We start from the raw sequence: 13,101 nt of genomic DNA on the forward strand, positions 1-13,101 counted from the left end.
TTTTTTTTTTTTTTTTTTGTATTTTTTGTAGCATTCTTAATAGTTTTAATTAAACTTAATTATCTGAATTAAAATGTGATCTAACGTTTAGTTTTAGTATTTTCTATGCTTGTTTCATTATATATCCTTTTTAATGAAGTTGATTCATACAAACTTGTGTTTATTTTGTAAGTAGACGGAATTGATTCATATAATTTATTCAAACTAGCCTAAAAAAAATTTAGGGTATATTAATTTAAAATACTTCAAATTATTATTATAATCATGATATGGCATTACAGCAAATAGATTTTTTATGACCAAAATCAGAAGTCTTAGATAGGTCTGTTACTAATCATAATTGAGAAACATGGTATAGTTACTGCAAAACTTATAAGTAGTTACCAAAGGTGTAGGCATAGATTATTCTTGGAGATTTATAAAAATAATTCCTCCCATATCAAATAGTCTAATTTAATTTATATATAAAAAAAAATAGTTCTTGAGGTTTACCCCCATACTTATGCCCTAGTAAAAAATTTCATTTTTATTATTGACTGACAAGATGTCATTAGTGACTAAAAATATAAAATTTGGTATAAAGGGAAGTCTTAAAGTTTAATTAAAAATAGTAAGTTTTTCAAAATAATGAAATAGCAAAAGTCATTTTAAGGATGGCGGGCGTTCAGTGATATTTTTGTGGCTAATGAAAATTAGGTATTTTGGTGGCTAAGGTCAGCAAACAGGATTGATATCTTCAACAAAAACCTAACAGAAAAAAGACCACATTCTAACCTCCCAAGAAATTTGGCTATCAAAATAATGATATCTATATTATAGCCAAATCTATATCTTTTAGTTCATAAACTTTTATGAACAACAACATATTATTATTTGTATCATACGACACCTGACCAGTTTATAGGTAAATAATGGCTCAGTACTTTTGTGAATGATGGAAAGGAGTAAACTAAAAAAAAAGGTTAATAAAGATCCTTCCCTTGGGATTAATTATAAATTGTGGTCAAGTTTGTTTTATGCCTCAATTAGAAATTGGCTAAGTTTTAAGCAATACAACTAAAAGATTAGCGCTACTTATAAAATTAAAAGTTATGTATGAATTTAAAAAAAATACTTTCTACAATATAGATATTACTACAATAAAGGGGTTTTAAAATTGATTGGGTCAAATAAATGACACTGTACTGTGTTCCCTTAGTCACACATAATGCTATCAACCTATATGAATATGTATCGAGATCTGAATCATAAATACAAGTTTGTGTCTACAACGCAATATATCGCGAGTTCTAATCGCGTACTATGCCTTTTTTTTTCACAAAATTTCCAAGGAAGATTCATATCATATTATGTGTGGATGTAATACCCTAGCCATATTAAGATATAACACTTAGAAAATTATTTTCCCCCCAAAAAAAAAAATCAAAAACGTAAAATCCAAAGATACATAATTCCGCTAAAGAGAAAGGACTTTTTAATCATTTATAAGAGTGGTCTAGTAGGATGTTCTTTATATATTATTAGGTATACAAATAATAATAAAAACACTTTGGTGGAAAAATTTTAATGACAAAACCATATTAATAAAATTTGGTAGGTGTGCACAATTGATCTACAACTCTGAATACTTGGGCAGATAAATAGAAGTGTTCAAGGATTGTTAACGTATAGATAACTCAAAAAAAGCTCAATATCATAAAAACTATACACTGGTTGCATGTATTATATGCACATAATTTTTATGTTCTTAAAATATTGTGGTGTCATTACAGACTACTTTATACTATAATAATATAATAATATAAAGTAATCAGTGATGGTACCAAAAATTTTGCAAGAGGTAAGCCAGGCAATGATCAATTTTTTAGGGTGAATGATAACTCAGTTTCTTTCAGGAATAAAGATAAAATATTAGAAGTGATAGAATGTAAGCTTACAAACTTGATCACAAGTCATTAAAATCATAATTTTTCAAATAAAAAATGTTTTAAGAAAATACTACTTACTCTTAGTATTGTTAACAGATATTTTTCATTTGTCAAAAAAATTTGTCTTTTATCTGGTGTAACATTAACATCAACTTGAGCTCTTTCAATTAATATATTAAGATAAACAAATGGATACTGATTCTGGTTATACTGATGATAAATTTCATTTACAATTTTTATTATCTATATTGTAAAATAAAGATAAAATAAATTAAGTCATATTCTTCTTCTTTTTACTCAACTTAATCCCAACTACTTGGGGTCGGCCACCCTTATCCTAAACATTCACTAGACATGATGATCTCCCACATCAGCCGTCATCATATCGTATTCAATTATATCCCTCCAACTCTTTTTTGGTTTTCCTTTACCTCTTTATCTTTCAATATTCAAATTTTATAATTGTTCTTACAGCTTCCAATTCCTCTCTCATAATTCAATAAATTTATGGATCAAGAATCTCAAATTTTTTTAAGTTACAAACTAATGTTTTTATTTAACAGAACCCATATATTTCATTCTTAGTTGTTGATATTAAACAAGACACTACAGTAATATTTAGAACATTTAAGATAATACATATAGTAAATTAAGAATGTATATTTGTTTTAAGTGTTAAGCCACACCTACCACTTTTGGTTCTAAGATTGATGATCATTCAAAATATTAAACAGAGGTTAAACTTCACACAAACATATAGTATTTATTAGAAAGCAAAGAGTAAACTACAACACTTAATTTTCCTTTGCCTAACTAAAATTGACCTAACTTCTTATCGTTTAGCTACAAAGTTATGATAGATAAATTTTTATTTATATTACCTTTAATGGTTCACATGGTCGCGAATTAATAAAATAAAACTGTCTATCTTTCGAACTTCTGCCGCAACTGTGATCACAGTTAGATATATATCCATCAATTTCAAAAAAATGTTGTGTTTCAACATATATTTCTTCAGGAATAACTTTTTTGATAACTAATAAATTGCTAGTCTACATATTTTAATAAAATATATATATTACTTCATAACACAAAAACAATAATAAATATTAACATTAAAATTTATTAAACTTATAACATTTTTGCACTTATAATTGCAGATATTTAACAAAGCTAAGTATAATATTCATTAATAATTTTTAACTTTTTTAATTATTTGTATGATATATTGTAAGTATAATTCTTTAGTTTTATATAATCTCCCTTGCTATTAACATCACACAATTTGCAATAAATGTTCTTATTCTCCATAACTGAGAAAACTCCCAAAATATTAAGATTATTCATGTTGGAAAACACTAATGTTTCTTTATACTTTAAGCTTCTATAGGAAGCTTTTAAGCTTCTATAGGAAGCTAAGAAAATAATAACTTTACTATATGACTATAGCTCTTACTATATTTTGCTCAACAGTATGTAAAAAATCATAAACCATATCTACTTAAAGACATTAACTATAAAAATTAAACAAATTTCATTCATTGTCTGTAAATGAGGGAATCTACTAAAATTTTATGACTATTAAAAAGGTCATTTTTGTTATATTTTAAAAACTTTTTTTATTTTAAATTATTATGACTTTTTTGAAATTCAATTATTCAAATCAAAGCTTCTTTACCAAACATCTTGAAATGTCAATTTCAATTAAAATCATATAAAATTAAAATATGCATACAAATTTTAAACATTACATTACATTAAAATGCTTAACAATTTTTGAAAAATTAATGTACCAAAAAAATGTACCTGCTTTGAACCAAAAATACAAGATATATTTTCTAAAACAGTACTTCTTCCATGTGTTGAAAGAAGAATGTTGTTGAGAGTTTTTGATTGATTGGAACACAAAATTCTAAAATATTGAACAACTAAATATTTATTGAAAATTAAAATATTAAATAGTTTACTTGACTGATGTTGCAACCAAACAATAACCTGTAATCACCTGAATCATTTTTCCAAATTCTTTTTTTAAATTTCTTTGAAATTCTTTATGACGAACAGGTAATGTTGAAAACAAATTTAACAAAGTAACTGTAGTGCCAACCTAATTTATAATAACAATGAATTACTTTTACTTACATAAAAAATACCTTATGGAAAAAAAATAAATCACCTATTTCTCTTAATTAAGTTTTAAGTTTTTACTTATATTCTATAGTGATGGATGAAATTACTAAAGAAATACAAAGAGAGGTATTGTGGTGAATGTTGTTCGCTGACGATATAATGTTAATAGAAGAAAATTAATTACAGACTAGAGGTGTGGAGATCAGCTATTGAAGGGAAGGAATGAAGAATAAGTAAGAGTAAGACAGAGCATATAAAGTACGAATTTAACAAAGGAAAAACAAAAGTAAGTGAAATGAGACAATCAATGACAATCAGCGAAGACGATAGTAATGGTAATAGTAATGGTGGAGTTTTGAATATTTAGGATAAGTTATGTATAAAAACGGTAGTATTGACGAGGATGTAAGACACATGATTAAATATGGATAGTTGAAGTAGAAAGAAGCATCTGGTGCATTATGCGATAAGAGAATTCCAATAAGGCTGAAAGGTTAGAGTGTTGTGGGGCATTTGACAAGAGAATAGAGCATTAGTGTAAGGATAAGGAACTATCATGTAGCTTTTGGAATAATCCACCAATTTTTTAAAATTAAACACTATCTAAAGATTTGCATCGAAGCGTTTTTTTTTTATAGTGATTTTAATCATTGTTAGATATTATTATACTTGATCCAACTATGCCACGTCACCACTGTGCCGCAACCCCCCTGTGATGGGTTTTTTTGTGTTAAAATTCTCGATTTTATATTTTACATTTTTAACTTTAAAATGCTATAACTTTTTGAAAAATGTATGGATCAATACAATCATTAAGGTCACCTTTACACTACATATGAAGACTAATATGTTATTACATACTTGTCTAGGATAAGGAACTTGACTTTTTATAAGACCTTGATGATCAAATACTAATTTAGTGCCACATATCTGAGAAGAATGTTTAGTTATAACTATAACATCACTGAGAGCACACAAAGAACTCAGAGCTTCTCCTCGAAAGCCAAATGTTTCAACTGAACTCAAATCAGAAAAATCTTGAATTTTAGAAGTATGATGTTTTAGACCTACAATTTTTCAATTAAAAATCACAATTTAAAAATACCATAATTTAATAAAAATTATAAATTCATTTACCTAGTCCTTCGAAATTATCAGGATGAACTCCAACTCCATTATCTATTACTTCTATCAAATCCTTACCAAACTCTTTTAACTTTATTTCAACAAATAATGATTTAGCATCCAAGCTGTTTTCAATTAATTCTTTTACTGCAGTTGCTAAATTAAGAACAACCTAAAAATGAAACAGTAAAATATATTTTTCTCATTGTATGGTATTTTCAATAATCTCTTTGTTATATTGATAATACAGAGTTCTTAATTAATAAGAAAGCTTAAATTTAATTTTCTGAAATGGGAACCTCTATATTTAACTTAATAATATGATAGAAAAGTAAAATCACAAAATTATTTGACCTTACAATTATTTTTATTCGATGGACTATTACAAAATTTTAATATATTTAATACTACACCCTTAGTATATATACACTCTATATGTTAAAATAAAATTATTTTAATAATTTTATAAAATTATATTTAAAAATTTTATTGGTATCTAAGAAAATAATCTACTTAAAATCTATCATGCTATCTATATATCTATCACAATAAAGTATAACATTTTAAAATATTTTTACTAGCCAAAAATTTTAAGTGGCACTTAAAGAGCAAAAACAATTTCTAATTATGAAATAAAAGAAAAACACAATATCATTTTCTAGCTATACATGAATGGGTAATCAAATTGCTATATGCACAATGGACCAACAGGTTCGAGTGCATGAGAATTGTGTCCACCTCACTAATAACTAATCAAATTTATTCTATTTGATGATGTTAGCTTTATATTTAAAACTATTTAATATAAAATATGCTCTAAGTAAAGAAATATATATTCTTAGAGTTACTTTTTATAAAAAAGAAAATACATAAAATGTTATATAGTTTTTATATCAAATTATTCATCTATTCCAACCCATTCAATTACCTACAAAATAAAAATGACATTGGAAATTTTTTAATTTCAAATACTTTTTTGATCTACCCCTTTATCTTATATGGGTATTAACTATATATTATTTAATGGCAACATACATATTTAACTAGCATATAAAATAGAAGAAAATCTAACAGAACCAGTATTTTGGAAGTTACTATCATTTTAAAATATAGTCTATTGATAAGATACTGATTTTGATTATTTTTAAATTAATATTTTTATGTCTAGACAAAAAAAAACAGAAATTTGTATTGATGAATTATATATTTGTAAGTTATCACAAGAATTAAAAATTAAATTTAAAGATGATTTAATTGATTTACTCATCAATTGATGAGTAAAGTCAATTCAGTTTGATCTAAAATCCAATAACTAAATAATAAAAATTGAAAAATGTATTTAAAAAATTTTAATTATTAAAAATAATAGAAACACACAATAACCATTATTTGTTTAGCACTATAATTGAAAATTAATTTGTCAAAATATATATTTGCAGTTTTTAATTAAAACTACTTTTGTTACTTTAGACTTAAGTATTTTTTACATTTTATAATCTCGATTTCCCAACTAGTTCCTAAGGTTAGAAAAAAAACAAATTTTATGTTTAATATATACCCAAATAATAATTTATAAAGTCAAAAAAAATTTTTTTCCTTTTTAGTCTTTTTACAATAAAATGTTTCGTATACGCAACATTGGGATTAACACTTAATTAATTAAATAATTGATTAATGCACACTATTCAGTGTGAAATTATTCAAAAAAATATGCATGAAGATGCATTTGAGACACAAGATTATTTTTAAATGTTTCGTTTACGCAACGTTGGGGAATAATGGGGTAATATTTTTATTTTGAATAATATTAGCCATAATTGTACATTAATTTTCATTAATTAATAAAATTAATAACACATGATAGAAAACTTTAATTTCATAATGAAGTTAAAATAATAAAGATTATTAATTTGAATATCACCTGTCCAGAACAAATTTTGTGAATATCTAATTTGCTTATTGGTTTAATTGCACTAGACATAATTTATCAAGTTAATAAGAAAATGTTTATAATAGCAGCAAAAAGATTTTAATGTATAATAGCACGAATAAATTAATCATTATACATTATGCAAACTCTTATGGAAGTACAAAAAATCTAATATTCTCGATAATTAATAAAAGATGTCTTAACTTATTTTAAATAGAATTTATTTATTATATTAAATAAATCTAATCAAATTGCAAAAATTAGCGGTAAAATAGTGAATTATTATCAGCCAATAACGCTGGATGCAAAAATAGATAGTATAGATAAGATAAAACCAGATCGCGCACCTTCTATTCAAAACGTGTAATTCTTAAAATGTAAGCAAACCAAAATCTGCCTCATATCAGTATTGCCACTTATAGGAAAAAAAAAGTTTGTATGAGAATTTATTATTTTTCAACTATGCATCACAAACTTTTTTTCATATGATATAATTTTTAAAAAAAATTTCATATAGTCTATGAATGCATTACTGACTTTTATTATTTGTTACGACAAATTTATTAACACTTTCCAGTTCCATTTCATTTTTGCGATTTTGATATATGAACACTCATTTTATATTTTAAATTTATTAATTTATTGATAACTTTTACGCAATTTTTTGGTTATTGTTGTATAATTGACACGGAATAAATGAAAGCAACACAATATTTCTAGATTGAAAATTGACATAAAGCCGTTTATTTTCACTAATAAACAAGTATAACACACAAAAAGACAAACAAGAATAATGCACGAGATCGAATTAGTTAACCAGTTTCCAATGGCGTAGTTGACGACGTGCGGAAAAAAAAATAATATTCGAACGATTCGTGTCATTAGGTGTCACGAAGATGACTTCAACGTATATTCAGTGATTACATGTAGTCTGCATAGGTGTTCAGTAAGTAAGGAAACGTATTTCTATTGTTTTAACAATTGATCCGTTTCTTTAATCACTGGACATATTGAATAGCAAATAAACCATAGACTTCATATAGTAAGTGATATATTTGCGACATGTCGTTATTGACTGTGCGGCATTTGTTGGACTTAGTACCACAGAATAAACAGAATGGACACTAATAAAAATTTACATGGTCAATATAGGGAGGTGATTAGAATCAGTCCACCATTTTAATGTAGGTAAATCAGTATGACCACTTTTCAACACTAAAATTGTGAATACCTTTTTCAAAATTTAAAGTAACAATTTTAATTATGATATTTATAAATAATAAATAGTGATTCTTGTTCTATTAAATTATATATTTTTTAAATATTTCATACAAAAACTTCAATTTTTTTTTATTAATTTCGAATAAATTATTTTATAAAATACAACATAGTAAAATTAATACTTTCTCAGATTTTCATCAAAGCTAAAATCAAAAAAGAATCAATCAATGTAAAAATAAAATTGCAAAATCATCATACATATTCACCACATAAATTTTACAATAATTACATAATTAATAAGTTAAAATATAATATAAATATTTTCAAATAATCTAAAACTTGTAAATGTATTTTATAAATGTGCAAGAATATCAAGTTTCCTATGTTTTCTTGGTTTTGATAAATATTTTTGTTTAAAAATTTTAAAGAATGAAATATTCTCAGTCTTATGTAAAGATTTTTTAAAAACTCATAATCAAAGTTTGGACATGGATGCTTAAAGGCAATATTACTTATATAATTTCTCATTTCTTTTCCTACATTATTATTTACAGCAATTATTGGAAATTCTACAAAAATATTATCTAATTCACTAATATAATTTACAAACTCATTAGGTGTATATATTTTCATAATGGTAAGCCTTAAAATATGTAAAAAAAAGATTCATCTAACTGATTTTGAGATTTAGCATAACTAATACAAATATCTCAATTATGTTTTTTTAGTGATTTCTTAACTAAATAGCCACATACATAAGTAAGGGCATTTACAGCAGGAAAATTTAAAACACAGTAATCAACCTTATCAACTTGTAAATTTTTAAAATTTCTCAGGATTAAATGTAATAAGACTGTTTAATGGAGGAGCAACATCACTTGAATTAGTTAATATTTCATCTAAATCATTCAGACAATTTAAACCCTCTTAGACTATTTGAAAAAATTTTTTTGAATGTCTTAAGAAACTCAATAGGAGTGGAATTGATATTATTACCACATTGATTGCAGAAATTTCCAGATAGATTTTCCATGCAATCTTGGTTCAATCTATAAGTACTTAATGAAAATTCAGGTTTTTTAATGTCATCCCACAATTGAAATAAAGAATTGATGGTAATTTGCCATCCTTTTAAAAATTTTACCCGTTGAGTTACAATATTATATACAATTTGATTATTTAAAATTTTTTTTTCAAGATATGCATATCTTTAAAAATACTTAGCATATATAATAAATGTCCTCTTTGACTTAGAGTATTTTTATAAGGCTGATTAAATTCTTTACAAATTACAATTGGCTTAGAGTTTAATATATCAAACAGTTTATCCATATCTTCAATAAACTGTATGGTAAATTGTGAATCAAGTGGCAATATTCCACCTTCTACACAACAACGCATACCTGATGCTACTGTACCACAAAAAACTTGACTGGCATACTGTACTCTCATTTTTTGAAAGGGACCAGGATTGATGTGTGCATCAGTTAGTTTGGGGGCTAAAAGGTAAAGACTTTGATCACAAGTATAAAAATTATCAAGAAACTTTTTATCAGTTATACAATTCAAAAATTTAAGATTATACTTAAAAAAATTATTTCTTGTAGATTTCAACAAATGGGGAGCATCAAACACATAAAATATCTTTTGTTGATTCACAAAAAAGTAAGGCCGTTCAGGTGGCACATTCATTTTACTATCAAAGCTAAAAAAATTTGTACCTTAGTCAGATGTTATGACTCTTACTCTTAATGAAATACTCTGTATTTTGGATATCACAGCAAAAATAGTTTTTTATAAGTAAACGCCATTACAGGTATTTCTTATAAAATAGTATGCTATAGGTTGTTTCCAATTATAATTTAGGCCTCTCAAAATAAAACATAGCACATGTTTAGCAGGTTGATATGATTTTTGGTCATAAAAATTATTAAACCCCACAATGTAATCTTTTGACAAATTATAATATAAATGAGTCTTAATAGACATTTCATCAATACATAAAACACAGTCCATTGCATCATTCTTAAAACTATTGACTAAGATTCAAAAATTAAATCATTTAAACCTGGTACTATATCTAATTTCTCTGTTATTCTACGGAGAGTCCATGTACTAGGTAATTGCAATATATTTTTCAAAAACCTATAAGCCTGAGGCCCGAAAAAATATATAGTTAAAGCAAGCTGCTTAAGCTCTTTAGTATAACGATACCCTTGAGATTTCTTTTGAGCAACATTTACAAAATTTTTTATAATTAGTGACAAATTAGGAGATAAATGTATATCACACATTTCATAAAAATAATTGACAGAATTTAATTTAGCAGATACTAGTTGACTTAAAAAAGTAACCTATTTCTGAAGTTCAGCACATTTTTTTTTCACAAGTTTCACTTCATCTCTCAATTTTTTTTTCTGGGAGTATGTAAAGAAAACAACTGAGGAGTTTAAGTTGATGATGAGGAAGCTGGGCTATCCTGCATTTCATATTCTACCAATATGGAATAACCAGTATAATTATTAATAAATAATTTTTGACTAATGAATGGTTTCAAAAAAAAATTATCTCTATTGAAATAATGATAAAATAATAAACCAACTATTTTCTTATAAATTTACATTTTATAGTTAAAAAATATCATGTTCTTTAATATTTTTAAATAAAATGAGAAATATTAAACTTAAATTAAATTAATTAAAAATTTGAAAGGACAATTTTTATATTTTACCTTCCAGAGGATTTGGCAAGTTTGGTGGAGTGATATTCCCCTCACATACATTAAGTGTATCTTCTACATCAGCCGTATTAATTTCTATGATTTTAAAACTGTTTAATTGTAATTTAAATAATAAAACATTATATACCCAATTAATACTTATGAACTTTGTAGGGACAGCAGTAGGAAGAAGTCTAGTCTTTACTGGGTTAGAAAACATTAGGTTTGAAATTAACATTGCAAACCATATAATACTTATTTAATGTATTACTTCATTTGTTTAACAAATCATTTCTGTTGCAATTTTGTAACCATTCTTTTTATTTATTGAATAAATTTAAGATTTTTTAAGATACAATTATTATTTTTATTAATTTATAATAAAAAAAACTAACCGAGGAAAATCCTTTGGTATTTTTAACATTTTACAATTTTCATTTTTGGTAGCAATTCTCGAATTATTGCATATTTGTACAATTCAAACATAAACCATTTTATTAATTATTGTATAAAAGATTATGAAAATTAATGAAATAATAATATAAAATGATTAAAAGTAAAATTCTTATTATATATATTTATACTCAGCCGGTATTATTTCTTATCATGTCAAGAAAAATGATAATATCATTACCTACAATAAAATGGCTGCTAATTTTTTTTTACATATCGAAGTGTTCATAGCCTGTTTGTATCATGGCGTATAACATATTGTGTTTGTTAGACAAATTATTTTATTCACGTAGTTGGACGGCGGCTGACAAAGATGGCACGGGTCGTGGGATTGTATCAATATATTATATAGAGTGATTAAGGATAATATACTTAACAATTTTCTTGGAAACTATTAAAAATTAAAATTTTAGCACACGAAAATATTTGATTTAAAAAATTCTATAATATGAAGTTTGGTACATGTTTTACATAATAATCACTGTCACCAATCATACATAATGTTTGCCAAAATTGTTTATTAGTGACTTAATATAATATTAAGTACTCTGTACTTATTTATTATATTATTTAAAATTATTTAATTATGTGACTCCGGTAGTTATTATACAATATAACCACAAACTATATGAAAACAGATAGTTCACTTGGCCCGATACAAAACGGTGTATTGATTGGAAGAAGTGAAATTAGTGCAACCATATGTTTGAGCGCAAAAATTCTTTTAATTTATATCTGTAGTGAATCAAAAAAAGAAAAAATAATATAAAAAACTTTACATGTAATAATGTATTATTTTAAGGGATTATTAATTTAGGGAGCTACTTTGACAGTTGCTTAAAAGAAATAAGTTAAATAGAATATGACGGGATTTGGGTTCTTATTTGATCCACTACTTTATTGTATTAATAATATTATTACTCGGGGTATGAGTACGAGGGTCTGTAAGAAAGATAGAAGATTATAGAAAAATAAAGTAATCTTTATTTTATTAATATGGGATTCATTATAATTAATTGTCAATTTTTTAAATATCAATAATGCCACGAGTTTTGACGGTTATCGATGATAGGTGGGATTGAGTCACCTCGTGTGTCTACCCAGAGTGGTATGGTGGCTATACATATGTACCTCCAACCTAACTCCTGAAATAGACACGTATCAACGATATAACTCTGCCAAGTAACTCTGTACAAACATTATCGATTTATTAAATTTACTTGGTATATTTATTATTATTGATAATCACTTGATTTTCCTGTATGCCTACTTAATCTATGTACTCATAAAATTTAATTCTAAACCTTATTTATTTTTGGTGAATTTATTAGATTCCTACCTTGATATTTTCTGCGATACTCTTAAATAAATAGATGTTGTATTTTGTGAACAAATATAATTGTGTTGACGGCGGATCACTTCTTGCATATACTTCGTTGTGTGGAATGATCGAGCGTAGTGAGTGCCTCTGTGAATATCTGACTGCATCTCTCTCAGAATGCTCTTTATTTTTGGCTTTTTATATTAAATTTAATCGTAGTTCAAAGGCAAGAAGTAATCCCCGACGCCACCGTTATTTCTTTATTAATCGTAAT

General features: G+C 25.4%; 2 protein-coding genes across 4 annotated transcripts in view; both read right to left on the reverse strand.

The window, feature by feature from the left end:
- Positions 1-7,367, reverse strand: part of LOC126897075 (mismatch repair endonuclease PMS2) — a 28,756-nt gene extending 21,389 nt beyond the window's left edge. For 2 of the 3 annotated variants that reach the window (XR_007702019.1, XM_050670479.1), the window contains exons 1-8: positions 7,105-7,367; positions 5,196-5,355; positions 4,920-5,125; positions 3,896-4,035; positions 3,735-3,840; positions 2,810-2,980; positions 2,007-2,171; positions 86-209 (exon numbers count right to left, since the gene is read on the reverse strand). Coding sequence is in view for 2 of the 3 variants with exons in the window: in XM_050670479.1 (XP_050526436.1) it covers positions 86-209; positions 2,007-2,171; positions 2,810-2,980; positions 3,735-3,840; positions 3,896-4,035; positions 4,920-5,125; positions 5,196-5,355; positions 7,105-7,164 (1,132 nt within the window). In the remaining variant the exon portion in view is untranslated. The remainder of the gene's footprint in view (positions 1-85; positions 210-2,006; positions 2,172-2,809; positions 2,981-3,734; positions 3,841-3,895; positions 4,036-4,919; positions 5,126-5,195; positions 5,356-7,104) is intronic. The other variant, XM_050670478.1, reaches the window with a different exon arrangement.
- Positions 7,368-8,248: 881 nt separating this feature from the next.
- Positions 8,249-10,724, reverse strand: LOC126893526 (uncharacterized). Its single transcript, XM_050663834.1, has 4 exons — positions 10,149-10,724; positions 9,555-10,055; positions 9,331-9,462; positions 8,249-8,328 (listed from the first exon to the last, which is right to left on the reverse strand). The coding sequence occupies exons 1-4, from the start codon at positions 10,348-10,350 to the stop codon at positions 8,249-8,251; spliced, it is 915 nt and encodes a 304-aa protein (XP_050519791.1). The 5' UTR covers positions 10,351-10,724.
- Positions 10,725-13,101: the final 2,377 nt, after the last annotated feature.

This window comes from Daktulosphaira vitifoliae, unplaced genomic scaffold, assembly GCF_025091365.1.
Source record: "Daktulosphaira vitifoliae isolate Bord-2020 unplaced genomic scaffold, ASM2509136v1 Scaffold_1, whole genome shotgun sequence".
Lineage (NCBI taxonomy): Eukaryota > Metazoa > Arthropoda > Insecta > Hemiptera > Phylloxeridae > Daktulosphaira > Daktulosphaira vitifoliae.

What these genes read in the sequence shown, in the direction of transcription:
- LOC126893526 (XM_050663834.1), bottom strand. Translation starts at nt 10,350, where the DNA reads ATGGACTGTGTTTTATGTATTGATGAAATGTCTATTAAGACTCATTTA. An exon ending in CTATTTTATAAGAAATACCT is followed by an intron (nt 10,056 to 10,148) that starts GTAATGGCGTTT and finishes CATCTGACTAAG; the next exon opens with GTACAAATTTTTTTAGCTTT. An exon ending in AAATTTCTGCAATCAATGTG is followed by an intron (nt 8,329 to 9,330) that starts GTAATAATATCA and finishes TCACAATTTTAG; the next exon opens with TGTTGAAAAGTGGTCATACT.